The following is a 14540-nucleotide window of genomic DNA, read 5'->3' on the forward strand; positions in this document are numbered from 1 at the left end:
ATTTTCAATATATGAGTACACCATATGTATACATGTATGGTTTCGTAGCACTCGGATAACAAGAAAAATGCATAGTGACCTTTGATGATCCTCAAAGATATGATTGATTTCGTAGGCTCGTTTGAAGAAATTATTTGTAAACGTACTCATTTCATAAGCTCTTGCTTATTTTGGTAATTTGGTAATTCATTCTCTAATAATTAGGAGAATCAACTCTCTATTGCTATTAGTTATCACAAAATTTTATTGTAATTTATTCAGTCAGTTGTAGTATATTGGCTAATTCGAATAATTAGCTAGAAGTTGTTAGAAACTTAGAAGTAAGTATATTTAGTATTTATTTCCAAAAAGAAAAAAGAAAAAATCGCATTTTCTTTTAAGACAATAAGGCCCAAACCAAGAACACAGTGCTCTGAGCTGAGAAAAAGAAAACCAGAGAGCAAACCAGGAAATCGGAAACGAAGGGAAAGATGGAAGACGTGGTCGCCGAATCGATTAATCCGGCCTCATACTCCGACGAGAAGGCAATGCAACGTCGTCAGCTACGAGACTCGCTTCACGAGGTAATACGTGATTCAACAACAGCCGACTTGAAATTCGAATCTGCGAGTCTAATTTTTGGTAAGAAGGGCCAAATTGGAATGTTCTTGATATCTAAAGTCTAAGATTTTGTTAGACATTTGTAACCCATTTGTGCAAATAGGTTTGTATACCATGTGTTTTGTGAATGATTGCACTATATTTTCTTTTTCAGGATGCTGCTAAAGAGAACACGTGTTCATGTACCGCATTATGTTTTTCTGTATTCATCTTTCGCTGTGGACCCGTTTGGACTGGTTCTGGGTTAGATTCCGTGTTTAGAGTATCAGAATCAAGGTTTGTTCAAGTTTTTGAGTTGGAAAACAAAAGAACGCAAAATGAGTCCCTTGAATATAGTTTTTTTGAAATGCAGTTGAGGGGATTGCATCCAATTCTTTCAACCATATCGTCTATTAATGCCTTATAATCTTCTAAAACGAAGTTGTAAAAATACAGTCTTGTTTTGAATTTACTCCGTCCAAAGTTCCAAACAGAGTGTTAAGGTTGGATTCTCAGGAAGAGCCTTTCTGTAGATGAATAGATTTCACCTATTAGCAGATTATTACGAAAATTGTAGGAGTAATGGTGCAAGTTCTGATTCTCAATGAGATGGGAAAGGTAGATAGCTAAGGTGATTACGTGGATGGGTCACAGTAGTTTCAAGAATAGTGATGGCCTTCAGATTTTGTTTGCAAAGAAACTTATATAAACGCTCATGAAAGGATAGTGATGGACGAAATGCACTATTTTTAGTAAGAATTTATTCGCATAAATCTGAAATATTGAATTTTGACTCATAAAATGATAGAAGATGCATGATTGCTATAGGAAAGATGAGAACGTTATCATTTTCCACCATGCATAGATCATAGATGAGTTTATCAGGTTAGGTTGGTGTTGGTATGATTTTACTTTACCATACTATGCATGGAACAGCTATAGATCCTATTCCTATCATTAATTTTTGCCTTATATTGGACCAGGTTCAGGGCAGTAAAATTTTGCCATCCCCACCTGGTTGACACCTTGTTCAAGGCACTTTGTATCTTCTCTGAAGCCATGAGCCACCTGCCCTGAAAGAAATGAGGTGTAAGAATGTGGAATATTGATAGCATGCATAGAGAAAAATGGCTTGAGGTTCCTTACACATCGTTCTGTACTTATCTAACCTCATCACCTCCTCTCTCCTACAAATACCAATACCTTCTACTCGCTGCTTCACCACAACTAGCTAGCTATCTCTCTGATCCTCACTATGGCTAAGCCTATAGCTCTCACCTTTTCTCTCTGCTTGCTTGTCCTCTTCCACAGCTGCTTAGCAGCTCGCCAACAATCTCAGTCGAGCCAGCAGAATGAGTGCCAACTAGATCAGCTCCAAGCCCGCGAACCTGATAACCGCATTGAGACTGAAGCGGGTAGGATTGAGTCCTGGGACTACAACCAGGACGACTTCCAGTGTGCTGGTGTTGCCGTTCAACGAATTACCATTGAAAGAAATGGCCTTCACTTGCCTTCTTACACCCACACTCCACAACTCACTTATGTCGTCCAAGGTATTCTGCAAATGCAACTGTTAAATTTTGTATCAATTTATTAAATGTAAGTACATATGTGGTTAATTTGTTCATTTACACCCTGTAGGCAATGGTTTTCTATCAACTGTTTTCCCTGGCTGTCCTGAAACTTTTGAAGAAACTGAGCAATCTGATGAAGAACAACAAGGCCAGCAAGGGCGCCGCAGACAGCAAGGTCGTGGACAACAAGAGCAGCAAGAACAAGAAGAGTATGAGCAACAACAACAACAACAAGGCCGTGGACAACAAGGTCGACAAGGCCGTGGACAGCAAGGTCGTCATAGACAACAAGGGCAGCAAGGCCAACAGGGACAAGAGAGCTTTGAACAGCTAGACAGACACCAGAAGGTTCGACGCATCAGAGAAGGTGATGTGATTGCTATTCCTGCTGGTGTCACTTACTGGTCCTACAACGACGGTGACCAACCTCTTGTTGCTGTCAATCTTCTTGATATCAGCAACCAACAAAACCAGCTTGACCGTAACCCCAGGGTAAACTAACTAACATATATAATACATATACATTTTCTTTTGTGAAGGTACATTAGCACTCTTACTGTTGGCTTGCTAGTTTTTTCTGATCACATGCATGATGTTATGTATGTAGAGATTCTATCTTGCTGGTAACCCACAAGATGAGTTTAACCAACAAGGGCAAAGCCAGAGTCGACGGGGCCAGCAAGGACGTGGACAACAAGGGCAAGGCCAAAGTCAATGGGACCAGGACCAGCAACAGCAACAGCATGGTGGAAGGAGCAGGCACCAGCAACAACAAGAAGGAAACAACAACAACAACATCTTCGCCGGCTTCAACACACAGCTTCTCGGTGACTCTCTGAACATCGATCAACAGACTGCCCAGCAGCTTCAGGGACAAAACGACAACAGACCCCAAATTGTGAGAGTTAGAGGACGTCTTGATTTCATCGAACCACCACGATCACAACAGGAGGAAAGACAACAACAGGGAATACAGAGACAACAGGGAGAACAAGGACAGAATGGTTTTGAGGAGACATTCTGTAACTTCAGGATCAGAGAGAATATTGGCAGGCCTTCACGCGCCGACGTCTTCAATCCCCAAGCTGGTCGCATCAGCACCCTCAACAGCTTTAAGTTGCCTATTCTCAGGTACCTTGACCTCAGCGCTGAGAGAGGCTTCTTCTACAATGTAAGTATACTCAAATCAATCGAGATAGGCATGCATATTTGTCATTTTGAATCAATTGTTTGATTCATTATGATTATTAATTTTGTTTGTGGTACTTGCAGAATGCTATCTACAGTCCTCACTGGAACTTGAACGCCCATGAAGTCTACTACGTCATTAGAGGTAGTGCTAGGGTTCAGGTTGTGAATGACAATGGCCAGGCCATCTTGGACAATGAGGTCCGCCAGGGACAGCTCTTCATAGTGCCACAGAACCATGCAGTGTTGCAGAAGGCTAGCAACAATGGATACGAGTACATTGCTTTCAAGACCCAAGACAATGCTAAGATTAACACTCTTGCCGGCCGGACCTCAGTCTTGCGGGCACTCCCCGACGTGGTCCTCGCTAACGCGTACCAGATTGATCGACAACAGGCAAGGACTCTCAAGTACAACAGGCAGGAGACTGTTGCTTTGAGCTCATCAAGGTCTTCCCGATCTCAGAGGAACTGGTGGGATATTGCTGAAATGTTTGTGTAAGTATGAATACAAATATGTGATGCGGCACGTAGTGTTTTTTGGATGATGAATAACCGAATATGGTACAAGCTAGCTAAGGGGTAGAGTGAATAAAAATGGCCTTATATGGCTACTACATACGTACTTGTATTCATATTCTCTTTAATGAATTTTCTCTTTGCCTCGAGTAAACTTGGAGTACTTAATCTAAATTGCAAATCTTTGCCCCTTGGAGAGAATACTGTAATTGACTTTGGCTGTGAATCTGTGATTACGGATAGAATATATATTAACATATACAGTGAGCCGGAGTTTACTCATGATATGCATTGTGACTAATTTACTGATACTACAGGACATTATACTAGAATGAGCAATTATATGCCCTTTACCCATTTCTGAAGACAAATAACATAACCATTACATCGTTGAGGTCAAAACGTAATACCTTTCTTCCAAATTGAGTTGTATATTTCTCCCATATAACCATTACGGATAGAATATATATTAACATATACAGTGAGCCGGAATTTACTCATGATATGCATTGTGACTAATTTACTGATACTACAGGACATTATACTAGAATGAGCAATTATATGCCCTTTACCCATTTCTGAAGACAAATAACATAACCATTACATCGTTGAGGTCAAAACGTAATACCTTTCTTCCAAATTGAGTTGCATATTTCTCCCATATAATGTCTTTCTTTTCCTTTACAGATGACCTAGGGAAAGAGGAACACGTACGCTTCAAGCATAAGAAGAGCGTAAATGAGCCGTATTTAGACAATACCAAGGTGATAAAAAAAACCCAGTTTGAAACTTTGAATGGTTTCAACTATTATTTTATTTTTGCTAGCTCAAACTAAGCTCGACTCCAATAATTTATTTTCCAAAATTGCGCTCAAATCAACTTGAATGAGTTCAACTTAGAATAATAGTCTAATGTAAAAACAACAAAAACAGTAATAGTTTTTTTGTTTATCCATTTGGTGATGGAAAGTTGGTGAATTTATGGAAGGACAAGTGGTTGGATGCCCCCTTAATTGTAAAGTTACAGGCTCCGAATTTTCCCAAACGTTTGATGAGTAAGGTGGAAAATTTTATTACTAATCAGCAATGGACCTTGCCCAGTGAATTTTCAATTTCGTTTCTGGTTTTGGCGGCTGAAATTCTTTAAATTCCACTACCAGTTGAACCTGAAAATAATGTATTAATTTGGGAGCCTTCAAGCTCAGGTTCTTTCTCTTTTTCTGATGGATACCATCTAATCTGACAATCATTTTCAGAAGTTGAGTGGGTTTCTAAGGTATGACATTCTTTCATTCCGCCACGGTTATCTTTACTGGCATGGTGCCTTTCCTATGATAAACTACCTACTGATGTGCAGCTTCAAAAATGGGGCATCCCAACAGTGTCTGTTTGCCAGCTTTGTACCTTTGGCTATGTTGAGGATTCTACTCACTTATTTGTCACTTGCTCGTTTGCGCAACATGTTTGGCAATGGCTAGCATGCTGTTTTGGGACTATCTTACCAACTAGTGGCACTATTGGTGGGTTATTTACCTCCATTATTGGCAAGTCTTTCTCTCCCCAACTAAAAAATATTTGGCTTGCTGGTGGTCTCTACGCTCTTATGGCTATATGGAAAGCTCGCAATAAGATTAGATTTGAGGACCAACACCCTTCCCTCATGCGAATTTTCTGCTCACTCAAGGCTTGGCTTGGCTTTGCTGCTCCTTACATGCCAGGTTATTCGAATAGTTTGGTTGACACTCAGTTGTTGGTTGGGTTGGGTATTCAGCCTATTCCTAAAAATCGAGTAGCACCTCAGTTAGTTCTCTGGCACCCTCCAATTTTTCCTTGGATTAAGTTCAATACTGATGGTCTTGCAAAGGGTAATCCAGGACCTGCAGCTTGTGGTGGTGTGTTTCGTGACACCCATGGTCATTACATTGGCGGCTACTGTCAACGTTTGGGACACAAATCTACCTTCTACTTAGAGCTTATGGGTGTGATCATTGGGATAGAATATGCCTTCCAGTATGGTTGGCGATGCCTCTGGCTTGAATGTGATTCGACTAGTGTAATTGCATGCATCAAATCCTCATCTTTTGTTCCACCTTGGCTGCTTCGAATTGCATGGCTTACTTGCTTAGCACGTATTAGAGCAATGACCTTTCATTGTTCAGATATTCTTCGGGAAGGTAATACGGTGGCTGATAGAATCGCAAACATGGGCTTACTTTCTCCATCCGTGGTATGGCATGCTTCTCCTCCACCTAATATATCTCCTTATCTTTGTATGGATGATCTAGGATTTCCTTACCTACGTCATGTTTAACTCCCTTTCTTGCATGGGTTGGTGCATTCCTTATAATGCAAACGCTAGTCACTATTACTTGGACATGATGTTACAGGGGTTATTTGGTTTAATTACGAAGCTGGGTGCTGATGGTTTCTCATGGCAAATAGAGCAATTTTTGTTTTTTCTTCCATTGTTTTGCCTTGCAAGCTGTTTAATTATCTGGAAGTTGGGAAAATTTGAGGTTCTGCTTCAATTTTTTCACTTCCTTTTGTCTTTCTTTCTAGCTTTTGGGGTAAGGTTTATGCCCCCCCCCCTCTCTAGATTGTATTTTCTTTTTTTTGTTATTAATAAAATAAAAATAGGGGGACGGGCGGTGGGTTCCCAGAGTGTGGCAAACCCCTCTCCTTCGGGATAGAGGGTGGGACTTGTTCCCTACATTGTTTGCATTCGAAGAGCTAATATCGCCTAATCCTTATTCAAAAAAAAAAAAAAAATCTTAAACAAAAATAAAAAGTTTCATGTTTTAGCACATACCAAACTTAAATGATCTGACAAGGGTTATTTTTTGTAGTCTCAAAATACCTTACACAGGTTAATGAAAAAAAAGAAAAAGAATTGAACCAATTGTTTTCCACGTGAACCAATCATATAATCGGCGACCATGAACACGTCATACTTAAAAAAATAAAAAGTAAAACAATAAACGGTGAGCTGAAAGAGTGGTGGCCAATCCCAACTGAACTGGTAGACCCGCCAGAAAGAGGAAGAAAAGACATAAAAACCCAACAAAATGTGAACCAGTGAGGATGGGGTGGCCGGATCGAGTTATTCGGCCACATATTCCTGCTGGAAACGACGCGTCGGTGACGAGATTGCTTTACGAGGGCATTAATGCACTGTTCCTGCTGATCAGTGACCTGAAACTGGAAATTGTGAGTCTATTAAATTTAGTTACTTGCTGTTCATTACCGTGTACTTAGTTATGGGCTTCAACTGTTTATATGTACCCTTTAATTGGGTTTATCAATTAGATATGTTCAACATAGTAGGGCGATTGATTCTTTGCTAAAGAAAGTGTTTTTAGGGTTTAGGGAGAAAGACTGTAAATTAGCAGAGTTTCAAAGCAACCGCTGCACCTTCACGTACATTCCAAGCCGAGAACTCAGGAGTTGATCCCAACCCCATCAACAACAAGATCCTGAGATATTTTGTTGGAATCAACCTTTTTAGTAGTAGCACTAGTCATTCGAAGCGTAACAATAAAGGGTACGCTTCGTAGTAGAGCAAAGAGTTTTTCTCTTTTTAGGTCTTCCCCACCCCTTTCGCTAAAATGTTCGCCAATTGGCTTAGCATTGGTTGAACATCATCACCAGTTGAAGGGGAAGTAACCTCTTCACTGACTTTTAAAGAAGAGGGTTGAGACTTGAGACCAATAATATTATCAGAGTCATGGGAGTTCCTTGAGTTTTCCTCTGGCTAATCATTGCGTGGATATTGCATTCTAGAAATAGCATTAGCTTGGGGAGCCAGAGTTGCATCCTTAGCAGAAGCCGTAACAATAGAGGCTTTATAATGGGAGGGGCTGTAGGGAACCACAAGGTTTAAAATATCAGCTGTCACACATATACTGGTACACAAATGTAAGGATATATTTCCAGAAAGAACAGCATTTGTTGGGAGAGAGGAAATGTTGACTGCTGGTAAAAAGGAGATAAGGTTGGTCTATCGAAAATTGGCAGATATTCCAAACCTTGGGTAAATAGAGCAATAGATTTTCTTCAGGAGGAGACTTCACGAGAGGCAATGGTTGCCCATAGTTCAACCAATATTGATTTATAGGCCTTATTTTCCTTATGTCAAGAGAATACAAGCCTTAAAATCTTTCTGAGCCCTCAAAGCGTGGCTGTTTAAGTTATACACCATGTCAGCATTGTATTGATCCACTCAATATCACAAAAAATGCCATAAAACAACGTTGCAAGATATTTTCATAAAAGAAATTTGCATCATATTAGATTAAAAGAGGGTTCAGTATCATTTTAAGGAGCATAGGACAGAACATAGCCTTTATGAAAATTAGGAACCCTATTATACAGTCAAAATTTCAATAGATTAAGACATAATAATATGGGTATCCATACAGATGAAGCCCTCAGGCTCTCCTTAGCATAGGATAATACAATCCCTTCAGGACTTGAGCAGCCCATGAAGCATTAGATTAATAAATTGTGTAGAACAGTTGAAGTCTACATCCTTTATCACAAGAAGCTTCAAATTGAAGTAAAACTTCTGTCATGTTGAAGGATGTCGACATAATGTGTGCCTCTACAAACTAGGGTTTAGAGTTGTAATAGGAAAGTGTTCTAGGTATTCAATTGTATTCGGATTCTATTACCTATTGTGTACCTTGTAACTCTCTATATAAAGGGCTCATATTATCAATAATAAACACAATTATAATTCTCCTACAACATGTTATCAGCACGAGTTCTAACCCTAACCCAAAAGAAAAAAACTTAAAAACTCTCTCTCTCACAAAAATCTGCCGTAAACCCTCCTTGCCCACAAAACCCTAGCTCGACCTCATCCCTGCAGAAAATCTGCCTTATGCTGCAGCCTGCAAACCCCCCTGCTGTGCGCCTCCTGCTGCCTGCAACCCTCTTGACTGCACACCTGCCTACTCCCTACGCACCCGCCTGCTGCCTACGCATCTTCCAGCCTCCTGCCGAAAGCTCCTCTGCAACTTCCTGCTGCACGACCTGCAGCACCTGCCGCAAAGCCCTGCAGCCCCTGCTGTCCTACAATCCGCGCCCCTTCGCTCCTGCCATCCCACCAGCGACGCACCCTTTGCGCCCTGCCAGTCAACACTACCCAGCAGCCCTCCGCCCTGCAGTTTCCTGCTGCACAGCCCTGCTTTCCTCCCCCAGCACGCCTGTTGCCGCAAGCCCAGTAGCCCTCACTGCAGCCCATAGCCCGTGCAAGCCCTAGCCTAGCCCGTGCACCACCATCCCTGCTGCTGCGTCCCTCTTGCTGCTACTGCCCATTGCTGCTGCCGCCACTTGTTACCGCTGCCCACCGCTGCCCCAAAACACGCCTGCTCCAACACCCGCGTCTTCAAACCAAGAACAATCACATAAGTTTTTATAATTAAGGTTGCTGCTTAATTGTATTTTAAATTCCTTTTATTTTCTGCAGAATATTGAAATATATGTTGCCAAATGGTTTTGAGTATTTAACAAAGCGGAATTGTGGGGATTCACGCTTAACGAATTAAGAGTGTTCATAATTAAACGAACTAAGAGCGTTCGTATGAACTAAGAGTGTTCATAATGCTTGGACTAAGAGCGTCTGCAAGCATCAAATTGTGACCATATTAAAACATCATTGTTTGGTCTAATCCAAAAGAGATTCTTGGAAATTGATTTCTTGATAGCATAGCTCGGAAATCTTATTGTTTTAGTTTTTGTGGAAGTTTAACTCCGAAACTAATATATCTTCTCTTCTTATTTTTAGGATGTCGAATGAACCTAGACTCGACTTTCCCATGCTTGACTCAACAGGCTCGGATTACCACAGTTGGGTAACCGATGTTGAGAACCATCTCACTTCAAAGAGAATATTACCCATAATCCAGGGACCTAACCCGGATCTTGTGCTCGTGCGAACACCTACAAAGCATGCTCAAGCAGTTATCTTGATGCGAAGCCATATGGACAAGGCACTCAGATTGGAGTATATGTTGATCAAGAATGCAAGAGAGCTCTGGGTAGCGCTAGAAGAGCGCTTTGGCAATGTCCAAGATTCCCTCCTCCCTGACTTGAAAGTTCAATGGAACAATCTGCGCTTTGTTGATTTCAAGTCTGTTGTTGAATATAATTCAAAAGCTCTTCGCATACAGTCCATGTTGAGGTTTTGTGGACAACCTGTCACAGAGCAAGAGCTAATTGAGAAAACTCTCTCCTCCTTCCCCGTTTCAGCCATTATGGTATCAAAGCAATACCGTACGCGTACTAAAGTCAATGCTGGACGGATCACGAGGTTTCATCAGCTTATCAATGTTATATCTGTAACTGAGAAACTTGATAACATACTCATGAGGAATTATAATTCAAGGCCCATTGGAACTAAGAGCGTTCATGAGGCTAATTATAATGCACCCAAAGGAGGGCGCAAGGAGCGGTACCCTAAGAATGAGGGACATGAGGGACATATGGGCCCATATAACCACCCTAACTAGGAAGGAAACCGCAAGTTTGGTGTGGATACACGTGGTGGTAATGCCACACGTGGGAGAGGGGGTCGTGGTATCCCTAGCCGTGGTGGTGGCGCTATGGGTCGTGGTGGTGGCACCAACCCTCCTAGGGAACGCCCGCAACGTGCACAACGTGCACCTCAATTAAAGGGAGGCAACCACAATGATGTGTGTCATCGATGTGGATCAATTTAGCATTGGTTCAAGCAATGCAAGGCAAGCGAGCAACTAGCTGAAAGATACAGGGCATATAGGGACCTGAGGGAGCAAGAAGTGTACCTTGCAGAAGAAGAAGAAGATAGTGGAGATGTCAATCTCATCATAGAGGACTTCAAAGCTGAAGATGAAGTGCACAAGGATGCAGTAGACTTTGATTAGATTAGTCTTTTTATTTTTCCAAGAACTTTTGTAATGGTAATATGCCTTAGTCAATAAATGACAATCGTATTAACTCTTTCTTATGTGGCGGTCCCAATAAAATGTGATGTCTAGGAAAGTCATTGAGATTATTGGTACTTAAGAGAGCCTCGCTCCACCAACATCGTTCTCTACTTTCCTGGTCATATTTGATTGAAGTTACCAAACGGATAGAGTGACTACAATGTGTCTTAGTTTGATTTTATTTTGGATTAGATTTTGGAAACTTTGATGTAATTATTGGCTATTAATAAAGTGTCAATTCTTTTACTTAATGTCTTGGACATACCTTAATTCAAACTTTATTATATAAGAGCCAATGGTTTTCATGTGGAAACACATTATGAGAATGGACAGAGTTCCTTTGCATCACCTCTAATGACTACGGACATGAACGAGTATTAGAGAAACTTATGTGTCGCTCTAGTGGGTTGTATGCAATCACTATTTGAGTTATTGAATCCAACCATATCATGAGAGACGACTTATGACATTCTGACACATATAGGCTTTGGCATGATGATCCGTGTATTAAAGACTTTACACGGACATCTATTTTCAGAACGAGGAAAAGTAAGAACCAAGAATTGGTTCGAGGAGCTGCATATGAGCCTCATGGCGCCATGATTGTACAAAGACCGGCCACACATGGCCGGCGCCGCCTACCCCCTGTGGAAAATACATGGCATTGACGCCATAAACCCTTATTCAACTCCTCTCCCTACTTCTCAAGTCCATCGTGACATTGTGGCTTAACCAAAACCTTCATTGGTTGATTATAAGACCCATGTTTCGCTCTGTAAAGCCTATTATTTAGGATTGAGACCATCCTATGCAAAGGAGATTGAGGAAATAATTCCATTCTCACAAAGAATCTAAGGGAATTCTGTGGATTTGATCAACCAACTTGCGGACCGTATAGATGTTTTATGGTGTTGGTTGATACGCAAACACGCTGGTCACATGTTGTGCCATTATCCACTCATAATGCTACTTATACTACACTCCTAGCACATAACATATGGCTACGGGCTCACTACCCAGATCATCCCATTTAGTCAATTTGACTTGATAATGCTAGAGAGTTTACATCGAAAATTTTCGATGACTATTGCATATCATTGGGTATTGATATCAAGTATCATATTCCCATGTACACACCCAATTGGTCTGGCGGAAAAGCCACCATTAAAAGACTACGATGGTAGCTCGGACTTTGGTAATGCGCACCAATATTTCCGCTTGGGTTATGCAATATCGCATGCAGCTATGCTCATTCGTCTACTACTCATAGCATCTACTCAACTTTTATTTACGTTACAGCTAGTAACTGGGTTCGAGTCTAAATATCTCGTACTTATGGATATTTGAGTACGCGGTTTATGTGCCAATTGCGCTGCCACAGCGCATCAACATGAGTCATTGCAATGAATGCATATATATATATATATATATATATATTTGTGTTGGCCATAGGCCTCCAACTATAAGTATGCTACGTAAAACCGTTGACATGCGATCTCTATTTCGCTGGATTTGCGAATTGTCACTTTGATGAGACAGTCTTCCTGTCGTTAGAGGGAGATTAGAACGTCAATGTTCAACAGGAACGACAGGAATTGTCGTGGTCTGTCCCCACTATGTCTCATCTTGATCCCCTAAAAGTGACGAGATCATATATACCTACTGCAAACATGCCTGTAAGGATTGATGTCCCCACAAGAGGACATGGTGCCACCCAGAGAAGATGGGTACGGCAACATCACCATGGATGGTGGTATGGTGATGCCACAAAGGTGGCATAATGGCGTCATAGGCCATGGGTTCCGCTAGAGAGAGTAGGAGACCCATAGGTTAGATGGATTCTCGCCCTAAGAAGAGAGCCAGTTTGGCACAACTTGATCCATTGATCATTGATACTCAAAATCCGTCTCATGAGAATATTTTGGATTGTGGTTATGTCCAAGAGACATCGTTGGGGGACGCCTCAATGTTAGAACCAATTCCTGATAATATAGAGATCTCTACAAACTACACTAGTGTACATGAGGACGTGGAATTGTTGGGATCAATGACATTGAACCCTACTCTGTTGAAGAATGCCAACGTAGAGAAAATTGGCCTAAATGGAAAGATGTGATCCAAGTTGAATTGGATTCACTAACGAAGAGGAAGGATTTCGGGCCTGAGATGCCAACACCTCCTAACATAAAAACTATTGACATTAATAGGTCTACGTTAGATAGCGTGATGAGAAAAAGAGATGGTAATCTCGCCTTATGGCGTAAGGTTTCTCACAATGCCTTGGAATCGACTACGAGAAGACATATTCTCTCGTAATGGATGTCATTGCACTCCACTACCTTGTCAGTTTGGTAGTTTCCAAATAACTGAACATGCAGCTTACGAATGTGGTCACTACGTATCTCTATGGGGATCTAGATACGGAATATAATGAAGGATCTTGTGGACTTCATTTACCCAAGTCAAGTGGCTCTAGACCACGGAGCATATTTGCAACGAGGTTGAAATGCTCACTAAAATAACTACTTGATTGGGAAGGGATATGATGAACTATGCCCACGCGTTTCCATGACAAGTTTCGGATTTGCAATTGTCGCGGTTTATGTTGATAAACATAATTGAAACCCTTGAGAGTTAAGGGAAACCGTTGAACACCTGAAATCCAAGTTTGAGAGGAAGGACCTTGGGAGAACATGGTTTTGTTTAGATTCAGAACTTGTATACCATGTCAATAGATGCTTAGGCATTTTGATAAAGTCAAAAATGCACTCCCATGGTCGTCTGTAGTCTTGGCTCTAAAAGGGATCCGTTTCGTCCAAGGGATGATGACGAAGACGTGTTAATAGCAGAAGTGCTTACTTATGTACAATAGGCGCATTATTGTACTTAGCACAATACAAGACCGAACACCTCAATTATTATGAACTTGTTGGCTAGACATAGCCCCGCGCCAACGCAACGCCATTAGATTGGTATAAAGACAATCTTTCCATATTTGAGAGGTACGATTGATATGGGTTTGTTCTATCCCTACAGAGAGAACAGAAATGACAGAAGTGTGGGATCGGACCCCACAAGGCAAAATTCCACCTTCCGTGCTCCTCCTCCCCTCCATCAAAACAACAACAAGCACTTCTAAATATTGAAGTGAACCAAATCCGATCAGAGGATAATGTAGCGGACTTATTTACTAAGTCGTTACCTAAATCCACCTTCGAGAAACATGTGAAGAGCATCAGATTAATAAAGTTATCTGAACTCCCATGATTGTAGCAATCAGGGGGAGATATTGACATCAGGGGGAGGTATGATGTCTACATATTCGATCTCAAAGAGTGAAGGACGTGTTGTGCTCTTTTTGTCATTCGACCAGGGTTATTTTTGTCCCATAAGGTTTTTGTTACCTGGCAAGGTTTTTAACGAGGCAACAATCAAAGCGTCATCACCAAGTTTGAGCGGCACAAGGGGGAGTGTTGAAGGATGTCGACATAATGTGTACCTCTACAAACTAGGGTTTAGAGTTGTAATAGGAAAGTGTTCTAGGTATTCAATTGTACTCGGATTCTATTACCTATTGTGTACCTTGTAACTCCCTATATAAATGGCTCATATTATCAATAATAAACACAATTACAATTCTCCTACAACTTGTCAAAGTATTTTGTATTGTGAATATATTTTATGCATGATTGCATAGCAATTTATTTATTTAT

The 14540-nt window shown here is 41.1% G+C and overlaps 1 protein-coding gene across 2 annotated transcripts; it reads left to right on the forward strand.

Moving 5' to 3' along the window:
* Positions 1-431: 431 nt before the first annotated feature.
* LOC112174102 (prunin 1 Pru du 6) lies at positions 432-4092 on the forward strand. 2 transcript variants are annotated; one of them, XM_040509540.1, is made up of 6 exons: positions 432-621; positions 755-876; positions 1563-2132; positions 2221-2645; positions 2761-3324; positions 3426-4092. In XM_040509540.1, exons 3-6 carry the CDS (start codon positions 1835-1837, stop codon positions 3840-3842), a joined length of 1704 nt encoding a protein of 567 aa, XP_040365474.1. In that variant the 5' UTR covers positions 432-621; positions 755-876; positions 1563-1834; the 3' UTR covers positions 3843-4092. The 2 variants fall into 2 exon arrangements, with proteins under 2 accessions (XP_040365474.1, XP_040365475.1); XM_040509541.1 differs by lacking the exon at positions 755-876.
* Positions 4093-14540: the final 10448 nt, after the last annotated feature.

Source organism: Rosa chinensis, chromosome 6 (assembly GCF_002994745.2).
Source record: "Rosa chinensis cultivar Old Blush chromosome 6, RchiOBHm-V2, whole genome shotgun sequence".
Taxonomy (NCBI): Eukaryota; Viridiplantae; Streptophyta; class Magnoliopsida; order Rosales; family Rosaceae; genus Rosa; species Rosa chinensis.